The sequence below is a fragment of the Gallus gallus genome, chromosome 7 (assembly GCF_016699485.2).
Source record: "Gallus gallus isolate bGalGal1 chromosome 7, bGalGal1.mat.broiler.GRCg7b, whole genome shotgun sequence".
Classification (NCBI taxonomy): Eukaryota; Metazoa; Chordata; class Aves; order Galliformes; family Phasianidae; genus Gallus; species Gallus gallus.
In genome coordinates, this window is record NC_052538.1 from 2,560,043 (window position 1) to 2,574,066 (window position 14,024).

The window sequence follows — 14,024 nt, forward strand, 5'->3', positions numbered from 1 at the left end:
TGATTGGAGATGGCAAATCCTGGCTCCCCTCCTTCCCCCTGGCTGTCTCTTTATATTAAAACAGCACACATTCAGCCCCATGGCTTTGTTTTTTCCAGACTTTTTCCTCAGTTACTAAATTTGTTCATCAGTCACATCTTATCATTCTTGACACACGTTTTCTTCATCCAGCACAACCTTCTTGCCCTTCCCTACTCCTGGCCCTGGGCTTGCTCCTTGCCTCCCACAGAACTCATTCTTTCCTCCTTTTATCCCAGGAGAGCACCTCTGACTTCACGCATACACGTCAGCCCATTGGCGCAGGGTGGGAAGATACTGGGTGGCAGCAGAACGAGGTTAAAACCAACCTGTAGCAAGAATCAAGTGATTGCATGCACCCATGGGAACTGGGGGAGGAGATGAGCCTCTGAAATAGGACTTGCTGTCACAGCAAAGGCCTACAATTAAGATTTCAGAAAGCCTGAATGACTCAGTGGGTTGGTTCTTCCTTATGCATTAATACTTTAATTTTCTTAGCACTGCTGCCCCCCTCCAAGAAAAAAAAAAGCAACAAATAACAAAACAAAACAAAAAAACAAAGAATTCAAAACTAAAATCTTTATAGCTAAACTACAAGCCAGGACGTATAAACTCCTGTTTCTGCTTGAATGCCCATCCCAGGGTCTTAACTGAAGTCCTTCCAATGGGATAAAATACCTTTGAAAGCAAGGGCTGCAGATTCAGCTTCTGTGCTTGCAGGTTCCTTGTTGTGTTCTCCCTGCCCTCCATCTCCTGCGCCTGAGCAGAGTGGGACTTTGAAACAGTGACTGCTTCATTTCTTTTGTAGGCAGTAGGGTTGGTTGAGTTACAGTTTGGCAGGGAAAAGCTATCACATGGTAACGTTGTATCCCAAATATTGTGATTTCACCCCCTAGAGTCTTCTAAGAGCACAAAAGATTTCTGGGTATTCTCATTTCCAGGTAGTGAGAGAATATTTTATTTGCCTGGGTATGCAGTCATGGTCATAGGAGTGGGTGGCTGTGTGTGGGTGGACAGCATGTTTTTAAGTCATGCAAGCATGAGAGTGTATTTAAGTTAATAGAAGCGCTCTGTTTATAATATAATTATTAGGAAATAGTTTGAAGAGATGAAATAATCCTACTGCTTTGGTGGGACCAGGGTTTTGCAGCACGGCGGTCACCGCTCAGGCGTTCTGCAGCAAAGAAAGTTCTAGCACTAGCTGCCACGTGCCAAGTTTGCTGTAAATAACCTTTCCCCCCATCAGTTTTACAAGCCTTTATTTCCTCGTTTCTGCTTATTTATTCACACTTAGTTGTTTTGGGCTGCAGGTGAAAGCATTGGCTTCTGTAGTGGGTTCTTGGGCCTCTGCCTCTAAGGTTTTCTAACCACGAAACTGAGAATGAAAGATGCTTAAGGGAGTCTGTGTGGAGGGGACTCAGAACAAGCTTTCTGCTGTCCGCTGCTCTTTTCAGCATGGACAAACAGTGTCTCTGCCATACAGTAAGATGTTCCCGCTTCCCCTGTGTGCCTGGCATGATTGCCCGGTGTGTCTGAGCACTGTGAAGCAAAGCATCCTCAGCACTAATCTGCTGCCCCTGACGTGGGGAGAAAACCTTCTTCACATGAGCAAGAGTTGCTCAAACTGTCCTTCCCTCTTACCGCTTTCATACTTCATTTGCATGTCAGAGTCCAGCTTGTTCAGTTGGGGAATAGCTGGCAGCATTCCTTTATCGCAGCACGTGGAAGGACAAACAAGCTGCGGTGGCGACTGAATTGTGCAGTCCTCCCATGGAGGTGATGCAGTGCCCCTTGTGTGTGGCCGTGCAAAAGCTGTGCTGCTGAATCTTGCTCGTGGGCTGCTTCTCCTGCGTATGTTTTCGGGGAAGAGCCTGCCTGAAATTGCCTCGAGCCTCCTGCTTACCATTTCTAGTAGCTGACGTGGCAGTGCTCCAAAGATAGCATCCGGGTATTTTCAGACATTGTGCTGTAGCAGGGGTGGAATTAGTTTTGCAAGTTAGGTAAGACCTCTGAAAAATCCAAAACGCAGACACGTTTTTTGTAGAGGCAGCATTTCCTTTTCTAAGCTCACAGAGTAAAGTTGAGATTGGATGAAAACCTGTCACATTTAATGAGGTCATAGTGAAAGAACGGAGGGATGTGAGAGTAATTCATGTATGTGGTGAAGGAAGAGCCCCACCAGCGCAGGTGAGGAGCTTGTTCTGGTTAAGTGAGATTGCTGCTCTGTGAGTTTCTGTTCAGAACCAGCAGTGGGGCACCTCCCTGCTGAGCGGGCTGGTTCACATCACGGATTGCAGACCTGTCCTGAACGGAGACTATGTGAGTCACGTAAGAGCATAATTAATTACATTCTTCACTACCTAATTTGAGCTGTCATCCATCACCGAGTCTCATGAGAGAAGAGATGCAACATCGCATCAATTCGTCTTAGCAAGGTCAATGCAGGGAAGAGAGGAATCTTGCAAAATGGCACTCCAGCCTTTTTGTGGGCTGCCTTTCCCAGAGCCCATCGAAATGTGAGTATGGTAGTGTGAACTGAGAGCAAGGGAAGCATGCAGCTGTTAGCCTGCTTGTAGCAGCCATAGCAAGTCCAGGGCTTGGTTGGCGCTACCGAGGGTCAGAAGGCAGTGAACTTAAAAATCATTTCTTCTTCTTCTTCTTAAAAATCTGATTTCTTGGCAATAACTTTTTGCCTTATTTCATGCTGCAGATACCACTTATAGTTGTCATGGTGCTGTTGTTATGGTTACATCTCCTTCACCAGCTGAAGTGCCTCTCTCCTCTCCTGCAGGAAGCAATTATGACTGGCGGTAGATGTTTGTGTGTGAGTGTATTTGATGAATGGCAAATCGTGAAAAAATACAGCGCTGTGGATGGAAACTGTCAGAAAGGGGTGGTGTTGGAACAGGAAGGAGTGGGCAGGGATTCGCAAAGCTTTTTAACTAGGGCTGAGCCCTACGGTAGATGGTGTTTTTGAAGGCAGAAGCTGCTAGTAATGTTTCGTAATTGTGAGAGGTGCCTGGTTTTAGGTTTCTGAAGCATGAGCCAGTTAGTGCAGCCCCTGCGAGTGGGAAGCGAGGCCATGCGCGTAGTGCTGCGTTGGGCAGCACCCAGTGGCTGGCTGGCATGGCAGCTCTGCTTTTCTGCAGCTTCGGAGTTATTGGTACCTTCCCCTGCAAGGAAGGGCCGTGTCCAGCAGGAGTGGCAGCTGGAAGACTCCTCCTCATCCACTTACCTGTTCCCACTCTGCAGCACGATGGACCCATTTGCTGCCAAAAGAAATGCAGGTCAGGCTGTGCTGTGCTGCAGAGAGGAGACAGAGCACCCTGCTCAGGGGTTTCTGGCTCACCGGGCAAAAGCCTTTTCTTAACATTTCTTCCCACTCCATTCATTCTCAGAGCTATGAAAAAATACAAAGCAGGGTGAAGCTGTCGTGATTGCATTAGTGGGTGCTCCTCCAGTCTTAGAGACGTTCTCATGGCTTAGGAGCCCAGCTTTATGCTTCTGCATGCTTTGTCTCACCAAGGAACTTGCTGGTGCTGCATTTCAGCCATCTTGTAGCATGCTTGGGTGAACAGGATTTGTTGCTGGGTGTGGAGCAGGGGGCTTAGCCAGGAAGTCACGTTTCTCCATGTGAAATTGTTCCTGTTCTCCGTGCCCTCTGATAGATATTCAGCCTGAAGCCCATTGTAAATTGGTTACCTCACCCTATTGGTGACTGTTCAGCCATGAGCTCTGGTTCTGCCAGAGCTCATCTGGCTGCGAAGTCATCACAGCAGTGTCAGAGGTGTTTTACATACCTGGAAGATCCTGCCTTCCTAAAGCCGTGTTCATAGTTTCTGATAACTTACCAGGGCTGATTCTTGACTTGGATGGTGCTTGCATCTTTGACGGATCCATTTGGCCCTATCATGTCAGCATCATCAAAGCTAAAGCCCTGAAATGGGAATGAAGGAACTCTGCAGTGTGGTTTCTCCGTTATGAAATCACTTGGAGATCAGTTTCTAGACTTCAGGGAGCTTCTCAACTGAGGAAACATTTCAGAAGTGAGTTCTGGCTTGAATTTTGTATATTGGAAGAACTTTCCTTACACTTTGGCTGATTTTAATATTTTATGCTTGTCTGGATGAGGGTTAGCTACGCCTGGCCCAGTGCACGTTACAGTTTTGTCACTGAGAGAAGTAGATTGTGACATAGACCTTTGGATGTTCCCATCCATGAGGAAACCCTGGCAAACAGTCAGGAGACTGCAGTGAGAGCAGAGTGTGACTGCCTGGACCCCAGTCCCTCCCCATGCTGTTCCCACCCCACCGCAGAAATTCAGGTGGATCCCCATATCCCCAGGAGGCACATGGGCAAGGAGGAGCGTGGGCAGCAGCTCTCTGGCTCCCTGCTCGCTCTGTGCAGTGCTGGTGGAGGTCTGCTTGGCTGCTCTGGAGACCGGAGCATCCCTCATTTCAGTGCTGGCAAGGATGCAGCTTGCAGTACATTTTCCTGCCCTCTCTGCAGCGAGCTGCCTTTGTTCTGCCTGCGATCCAGGCACCATCCTTTATTTCTCATCAGTTTTGTAACTCAAAGTATGATCAGAAGAATTACTTATAGGATTTTCTACAAAAAATACGTGGCTGTTGACTACTGGTTTGCAGTGCAGGAATGGAACAGCCTTTAAAACCCAAGTGCTAATACAGGTATGCATAGATGAACGCTGCTTGCATTTTTAACAGACACAAGGTGGTACTTAAGAGGACTGTCTCACTCTTGCTTAGATAGAGGGGTCTAGCTGCAAGCTAATAACTCAGGCAGTGGACAAGGGAGAAATAAATCGTATTTGGTATAAATTACCAGAGAAACCTATTTATCCTTTATTAAGCTTCAGAGGCAGAGCAAGTACAATTGAGAGAAATGTATAATTCCGTCTATTAATATGTTATGTTACCAGAATTGTGGTACTTTGGGACTCGAGATTGCCTGGGACTTGTGTTAGTCGCCTGGCAGCTTGCAGAGCATGACCAAACACTGCAGGTATGAGGACTAACACACGGGATACGTTTGCTGTCTGCCCTCTGATCTGTGTGAGGCACACCACTCACGTCAGAAGGGGATTCAATTAGAGAAAGAGTGTGTGCTCACTGAAATGCAAGGCTGAGACTTGGGAACAGATGTCTTCATGTGTTTGTGGTGTCCAAAATTAGTACCCTTATTTTCTAATTATCTGGAGATTCCACTTAGAACAGTAGCCCCAACAGTGTTTGTGTCCTACATGTGAAAGCCAAGGCTGAGTTTTTGGTGTGGCAGGAGATGGCTGCCGTTTGCCCACCTTCTGGCGCTTATTCTTACTGCTGCCTCCTGATACTCAACGGCTTTCCTCCCCTTCTCCAGGCAGAGCTGTCAGTGAGGTATGTTCCCTTGGGACCCTTTAATCCATACTGCCTGGTACTTGGTATTCAGACACACTGCCAAATTGGCCTGCTGGCACATGGACCTGAATTAAAGGTTTTCTCTGTTAAGGTATCTACCAGTATGAGCTAGATTACACCCCTCAGGAAAGCAAGGACTCTGCAAAATCCTTCAGTATTGGCCTGATTCTGTTCTCTTAAAAAGTGAAATTCATAGCAAATTCATCCGCTTACGTGCCAAGGCAATATTAGTGCAATGCTAAGATGATTCTACAAGATGAACTCAGAAAATATGTAGAAGGACAGCTAGCGTGGCAGGGCGTCTAAATCAGCATTATCTGGAGCTTTGCACATCATGCTCTCATAGCATATTACCGTGCGTGATCTGTTGCACATTGAGTTCAAAGCGGTTGGGCTGCGTTCAGCCCAGCCAAAGCAGCAGGAGCCTCTGTCACATAGAGGAGCATTTGGGTTAAGAAATAGACGTCTGCAAAAAGAGGAGGTAACTGCGCGGTTGGACTGCAGATTCCCCGTGAGATTTGTCCCTCTGTCTTAATTCCAAGTTGTTTAAGCATTTTCTTTCTGTCTACAGCTCCCACATGTCTGAAAAGGAAGAGGGAATTAGTTTTTACAACCACTTCTGCTACAAGCTATTAGCTTAGAAGGCAGGATGTCCAGTGCAGATCCATAACGCTGTCCCCAGTGCACTGTGTGCACTACAAGGATGTGAATCGAAGGTCCGTGAAGCGTCTCATCACTGTGGCTGTGGTGGAGCGCAGGCACTCCAGGCGGCCCTCCTGTGGGCTGCGATCTCCAGGCTGTTCTAACTGAGGCAATGTGACGTTCTGAGATCACTGCCTCTTCCTTCGTTTCTGATATTGTTTGAAAACCTTCATCAGAGCTGATGCAAAAAGAGAGAAAATCATAGTGGAAGGGGGAAATATGCTTCCCTAAGTACCGTGTTTCCCTAGATTGCCCAAGCTGTTCCAGATTTCTTCTTTTTATATACGTAATATTACTTAAATACTGCCATAATATTTGTCCATTCTTGCTGTTCCTATGTCAATTTTTAAATTGCCTGATTAATTTAAGCCCGTGGTATGCTAATTAAATGACAGAAAAACAACTAACCTGGTGGTAAGAGGCACACCTGTGTGTGCTGGCTGTGAACCTGAGCTGTATGGCAGATATTCATTGCTGAACTGCTGAGCACAAAGATGCATTGTGTGACTCACTTGCACTGTTTCTACTACCATTATAAACTCTGAGAGCACTTGATGAATAACAGGGAGTCAGGAATGAATTCATCCATGTTTCACTCTGTAACCATCTATTATAAATACTGAGCCAAATTCTGCCTCCAGATACACACAGCTCTCATTGAAGCCTGCCCACTGTATTTATTTTTAAAGATAAAAGCACTTCTGTTAGTTTCACAGAGGACTTCTGTGACACAGTCCATTGTAAAGATGTGAATATCCTTCCTCAAGAGCTCGCAGTGGGGCGGGGAGGGTCTGCCTGGAACAGGGCACTTGAGAGATAACAGCCTCTGAGCTGTGCTGGGGGGATAAGCACCATTACCTCCATCCAAATGAGTTTTAGAAGCACATTTCCCCATGCTCGTGCCTTACTCCCCATGGAGGCAGTGGGTTTCTCTCGTGTGACCCCGGGCTGAGCTGGGATGCTGGTGGGCAGGTTCGTGCAGCTCTTGGGGTGCAAAATGCACTGCAGTGGTGAAGAGAAAGCTGAGCTGGGGTTCGGGTTGGTTGGCTGGTTTGTTTTCTGAGCTTCCTGAAAGGATGTAGATGGAAATCTTGCCTTGTTTTCCCACAATAGGCTTTGTTCAGCCCTCGGAGTATGGTGGCTGTGGCCAACAGAGGCATGTCTCAGGGCTACCAAGCTCTGTGACACTGCTCAGCTCGCTGTGTTCACTGCAGCTCAGAGGAACATTGGGCTGGAACTTTTACCTGCTCCTGCAGTCTCTATGCAGTCAGTTATCCCCGGGGAACGGTGCTGGTGGGGGTAGGAACAGGGCTGCACCTACCGGAACAGCAGGGCTCCTCCTTTTTGGGGTGGAATTATTGTTTGTGTCACACATCTATTGTGAATGAAATCTCATATTCATGATTCACCATGACTTTTTAATTTAAAGCAACTCTGAAAGCCATTGTATCTGATCAGAGGGGGGCTGAGTTATCAACTGTGAATAGTTATCAGTCAAGCAATGATAGTCTTCCGTTGTGTTTAGATGCTTTCTGCAAACTGACCTGGCTCCTTGGAAACCGTTGTTCCTTCGTGATAAGTTTCTTAATTCAGTGCCCTCAGAACATATGCACTGTGCAGTTCTCTGCCTTCTTTTCTAGACTGCTCAGCCTTCTGTGACACGTGGCTGCTTGTCTGCATTCAGCTGATTGCTTTTAGATGCCTTTTTTTCTTCCAGGGAGAAAGAATTGCAAGGCCTGCTGGATTTCACTTCGATGTTGCTGACTTAGGTCAAGCCTTTCGTTCCCTAGAGTCGCCTTATTACCAAAACACAGATTACTGAATGCTGCTTTCCTAGGCTTACCTACTGGGCTGTTTTTCCATGAGGCACAGCCCTAGCCTGCGGCTCGTGCAGCGGCTTCTTTTTCTGGCATGCACTAATTAACAGGAGTGAAGTACATGTGGAGTAGCAAATAATGGTTAGTTTTGTTTACGTATAAATACTGATAGTCATTGGAGAATGCAAATGACTGTATGGGAAACAAATGTCTCCCACACGGTTTTGGACAAAAGGGAATGAGTGTGATTGCTCACCCAGCTGCAAGCAAGAGGGGTGTGCACAGGTTCAGGCAGTGCATACGGTGGGCAACCCGGTGCGTGTTCTCAAGCGTTGTCTCTGCCGTGGCTCACAGCAGGCTGCACGTGCCATACAGGAGGAATCCTGTGGCTGAAGAGCTCCCTGCTCTGCAAAAGCCAAGTTCACAACTGCTTCTGCAACAAAAGTATTAACAGTGGCTTCACATCTTTAAACTGTTACTGCATTCTCCCTATCACCCAGGAAGATGTCACTTCATTCTGATGTTGATTCACATCTCATTAATTGGGTCAATATTTCACTGTAATTAACGAGTTTAGATCAGATTAAGAGAAGAGCAGCCCCCAAGAAACCAGTGCTAAGAATTGCAAGGCACCAGGGAGCCGGGGAGGATTTGACCCATAACTTTGATCACTTGTGGTTTTTCTTTTGGTTTCCAAGCAAGTTCAGTCGCAGCTGGGCCAGGCAAGAAGACACTTGTTCATTTAAACCTTCTCTCCTTTGCAGGACGAGAGTTTCTGGCACCAACTCTGTGCTGTGCCTGGTGGCTGACTGTCAGCCAGGCAGAGTCGTCCACTTGGCTCTGATCTCTCCTGCTCATGTCGTTACAGGACAAGCGGTGAAGGAGAATAGAAATGGCGGAGGATAGGAAAGATGAAGCCAAGGCACCACACTGGACTTCGGGTCAGCTAACAGAGGCTGCTTCGCACCCACATTCACCTGACATTAAGGAGCAGGGCGGCGCGGGTGCCGGACTGGTCAGAAGTGCCAATGGGTTTCCCTACCAAGAGGGTGAGGAGCCTGGGCTGGGCAGCCGGGAGCAGCCGGGGACGTATGCTCGCAGCAAAGAGAATGGAATCAATGGAGAGCTGTCGGCAGGGGACAGAGAGACCGCAGGTAACGTGACCCAGGGCTCTGCAGCTGAGCCAGGGCTTTGCTGCCCATGGAAGGACATCTGCTGGGGATGGCAGAATGGGCTGGGGCAGAGAAACTGCTCGGGGCTGGCAGCAGGAGACCGCTCAGCTGTTGTGCATTGATAGCACCTCGCTCTCGTGTGTGTGCATGCACAAAGGATGGTCTCTGCTGTTACTGCTCACAAGTAATAACACCTTCTGTACATCCACCAACTATCTGCAGAATAACGCATCGCTCAGCCTGACCGTAAATACCACAATTCAGTGTCAGTGTTTACTGGCCATTCCCTAGGCAGATTTTGCAGGATGCCTGCTGGGGTTTTGTCTATTTGTAAACTACATTAGGATTTTAGCATTCAGCTTGTTATGTGGGGGGGTAGGGAGGAAGTGTGACTGTGTAAAAATGAAATATGCAAAGCAAGTTTTCTGCTTTAGAACTAAATGCTAATTCACTCTGTGCAGAGTTCCCTCTTTAAATCCCAAATGCACAGTGCAAGGGGAACATCTCTTGTACAGACAGTAGTGGCCTTGATGCATCCATCCATGCATGCTAAAGAGATCTTTCTAGCAATGTTTGTTGGCTGTTGTCAGCACTTTGAGATACTATCCATAATTTCTCAGCAGCTGGAGAATTTTAAGGCTCTCAGACCCTAAAGTCATTTCATAAGCATTTCTACTGCAAGAGAATATCTCTGCTAAAAGTAAATAGGTTTGGATTTTAAGAGTTTCTTCTTGTGGATAGCCAGAATGAGAAGGCCAGCGATAAAAGAAAACCCCTGTAAGCATTCAGGTAAACACATTGTTGGTAATTGTTTGCAGTGATAACAAGATCTCTTTTCTTCATTTTAACCTAACTTTGAACTGTGCTTAGCCAGCAAATAAGCAGGAGCAGTCATGCAGGATCTCAGAGGTAAGATGCTGCAGTTGTTACGGATCGGCTTGAGCTGTGGGAAGATTTGAAAGTGATTTTTCCTTTGCCACTGGTTTTTCACAGAAGGTTGGGCAGCTCACACCCGTACACGTGAAGAAGTGCTGATTACAGAATGAAGGGGGTTGTCCTCCTCTTTATAAAAGGAGAAGTACTCTTCTCAGGTGCTCTTAAGCTGAGGCAGTGTCTGAGGGACCTGAATGGTTATTGAGGAATTAGGAGCTCATGAGCGAGCGGAAACAGGAATCCAGTGCTACCCATCACTGGGTGTTGTAGTAGTGTATTTTTACTTTGCTTTCTGAGGTGAAGGATCAAACAGCAAAACAGACCAAAATGGGGTAGCAGGACTGGAGAAATGCACTTGCCAATGGAGCAAGGCTGCTATTTGTCTGTGCAAAGTTTGCTTTGATCACCGCTCTGTGGCCTCATTTCCTCCTCCCCTGCTTTTTCTCACTGTCTGCTTAGATTGCAAGATCTCTGGTGTGGGGACTTACTGTCAATCCATACAGTTATTGCTAAGGAGTCTTATTATAGCTTACTTCATGGCATCTTTCTTTGTCCTTGAACACCAAAAAAGTCTCTAAAACTGCTTGCATGCACACATGAATTTCTCGTTCTCTGGAAATTCATGTCCTTGGGCTCGGACTTAGGGGACTGTCAATGCAACATAAAGCATACTAGGATACAGAAGATATATTTTTTAATCATTTCCCTCTTTTTAAAGGCCAGACCTGTCAGCAGTTTAGGGCAGTGGCAGAAATGGAAAGGGTCACGTGTTGCCAAAGACACACTGGTATTTGCAGGTGGAATATACAGCATCATAAAGCAATTTGATCTTGAAATCAGGATTGCCATTTGCCACCGACCTCAGCCATCTTTGCAGTGTCGGCTTGTAGACTGTTACTGCTCTGGGGTGCTCTGTCAGATGGGGTGTTTAAATGCCACTGTGATACAGATAATTACCAGTAATGCAAATCATGTAATCACTTGTAGTAGCTTACCGACTCCAAACAGATGAGGAGAAAATGCACAGGAAGCCAAGGTCGACTGAGATAATTAAGCTAAACTGTGGGTTTGTGTGGATTTACAGGAGTTTTATTTTCTCTGGTATAAATCCAGAACCCTAACCTAGGCTTCTGCAGCATCTCAGCCTTCGTGTCTGAGTCCATAAATCTCCGCCAGCAGCAACAGCAAGCTCATTGGAAGTGGAATACAGGTATAAGCAGGGCATTTCCCTGCTGATCAGAGTTTGGTCTTGTTTTGAGGCATTTCATCTAAGGAAGCTCCCTGGCACCGGCTGGCCCACCAGCAAGAATTCTTCCATGAAATGGGCAGTGCCTCACTGCCCTGGGGGAGTGGCAGGGCACCACAGTGACCATGCAGGGCTTGTGCTGTAAAATCAGTGGTAAGGGGTGGGTTAGAGTTAGTCACCAGGACGCAGGCACCCCGTGCCAATGCTGATGTAGTGCCGAGGGGTGGGAGTGGGGGAGGAGATTACAGTTCTTGCTAAAACAGATTCAATCCATCACTGCAAGTGACATTTTTAGGTTTGCACAGTTAAAATTTACCTTCCTATTTGTGTGTTGCCTCTCTTGGCGTCTGTCTAGGAGTTACTGAATCTGACCTCAATTTTGGAATCCTCTGAATCTGGCTGCTGTGCTGCCTTTGATCGATCTGGCTCTGTGTCTCACTGGTAATGGTTGCATTATGAAGGCACATCAATGCCCTCCTTTCAAACGGCCCAATGGGAGCGGGGATTGTGCCCTGTGTGTGGGCAGGGCAGCCTCAGGGCCTGGGCTGGCATCCTCTGAAGTTGAAGAGGCCCAGTTTATTGGCATAACACATAGGAAGCTGTTATGGATGTGATATAAAGAAAAGTGGTAAAGCAGCTATTCCTTTTCACTGTATGTGTGTGTATAATTATGTATATGTATGTCTCCATATTTGGGTTGTCCTGGCCACCCAGAGCCACAAGACCTGCACTGTTCCCAAGGAGCTCCTGAAGGCACCTTGCCTTTGGGCAGCATGCAGCTCCCCATTGAGTTTTGGTAGGCTCTCTCTGATCCCTCCCTGCTCATACTCGTCTCCCATGCACATCTGCAGTGTCTTCAGTGGGGATCTTGGAAGTCTTAATGGTGGGGGATGAGAGCTGTAGCTCTTGTCAAGCCAAACATTTTCATGTCACGTGAGATACTTTTGTGCTGCAAAAGAGGCACTGATAGCGAAGTCTTCTGAAGCTCGCTTTGATATGGAAAGCTTTGGATTGGGCCCCATGGTAGATCACAGGATGTGTTTGACCTGTATCAAAGTATGAGTGTTGTAGCCTTTGCTTTCCTTTCCGAAAAGCCCTGGTCAGCCAATTGGAAGGAAGCGGTGAGGAGCAGTACAGATGCACTTCATCAGTGTCTGGGAACCAGCAATTCAATGCAGTCCGTTATATTTGACTTGCAAGGAGCATCAAGCTGAAAAGATTTGTTTTTCTACATTTAAAATGCATTTCTTTTTCTTTTCATTAGTGAAATGATTAATCTGTCAAATTTATATGATTAGGGGCTGTATTGTGAAGCATCTTCTACAGTGTATCTTTAAGTACAGTGACTCAGCTGACTGAATGCTTTCTTCATTATACATCAAATGCAGGCTTAGTATTGGAGGGGGTTTGGATTACCCACACAGCTATCTGATTATTTTTTTTGACAGATTAAAGGAAAGCATTTCCTGAAATCCTATTATCAGAGCCTCAGGACAGTGGCTCTGTCCTCATGTCAGTCGATATTAAGGACGGTAACACGTCCTGCCAGAGTGACAGAGCCCTGCATGGATTGGCAGAGTACCCAGGCTGTGTGGGATGCAAAACGACTGCTGGAGAACGGTAGCAGGCTTTGTGACACAGCGCAGAGAACCCAGGTTGAGTGCTCACACATTGTTTTTCAGAGCCCTTGGGTCATGGGAATGGTGGGTGTGGGGGAGGCCAGGCCAGGAAAATGAGAGGCGATTATTTTTGGAGGCTGGGGAGGGCAAGAGGTTGGTGTGTGTTTGTAAGTGAAACAGGGAGAGAAGAGAGCCCTAGGCCTGTGAAGAGGAACGAACAAGTGGCAGCACTGAAGAAAGGCCGGGAGAGGGACCAGACTCTGTGTGGTGAGAGTGAGAAGAGACGTGAGCAGAGCTGGTGAGATGTAAGGTGTGAGGGAGCACAGCGGGGACAGGAGGTGGCAGGGAGAGAAGGAAGAGTTGAAGACAAGGACAATAGAAAGTGGTTCAGTTTTATTAGTTTATCCTGAGCCAACACATCCTTTGTGTGACAGCAGATATTACCCCAGAGAAGAGGGGATTCAGATAGCACGGCGTGGCACAGTCTGCACAGAACAACCAAGGGGAGAAGCAGGAAGGGGTAATTCATGTTCCAGCCCTTGGTGTAGTTTATTCAAGTTCAGCCATTTGTTTTAGACTTTGTTGAGCAGACTAAATGAGCATCTGCAACAAATCTGTTCCTGTGACCAGCTGCTCCTTAAATAAGTATATTTAAATAAGCTGCAGAGAATGTCAGCCTGAAAAACCACCCTGTCATAGTCAGTGAACAGGTGAGCAGAGCTGCTTAATTCCCTGTAGGTTGGCTGTGCAGAAGAGTTGTGGTGATGATCAGGATTGTGCATGTTTCAGCTGTGCCTGCAGTGCATCAGAGAAACAGTCTGTATCCCATCATCTTCCATAGCCCAGCCTTGCAGCAGCCTGTCTCCAGGTAGAGAGGCTCTTGGTCGTGGTCCTCACCACTGCTGCGCTGTCAGAAGGCCCCTGTGACACGTACTTGTGCTGGCTGAAGGCTCTGAGCCCACCAGGGCAGGACTGAACCTGCGGTGGTCAGCACTGGGAGCAGGATTGCAGCACGGTGGGTGAAGTCAGGAGGCACAACAGCCTCTCTGTGCTGCAACTGTGCCAGGCGAGTCACTGCTTCGCTCTGTGATGTGCTCATG

The 14,024-nt window shown here is 47.2% G+C and overlaps 1 protein-coding gene across 50 annotated transcripts in view; it reads left to right on the forward strand.

Moving 5' to 3' along the window:
- MAP2 (microtubule associated protein 2) overlaps positions 1-14,024 on the forward strand; it is a 191,797-nt gene that overhangs the window by 118,713 nt on the left and 59,060 nt on the right. For all 50 annotated transcript variants that reach the window (XM_015289316.4, XM_015289335.4, XM_025152487.3 and 47 more), the window contains one exon: positions 8,823-9,108. In XM_015289316.4, the coding sequence (XP_015144802.2) occupies positions 8,847-9,108 (262 nt within the window). In that variant the 5' untranslated portion in view covers positions 8,823-8,846. The remainder of the gene's footprint in view (positions 1-8,822; positions 9,109-14,024) is intronic.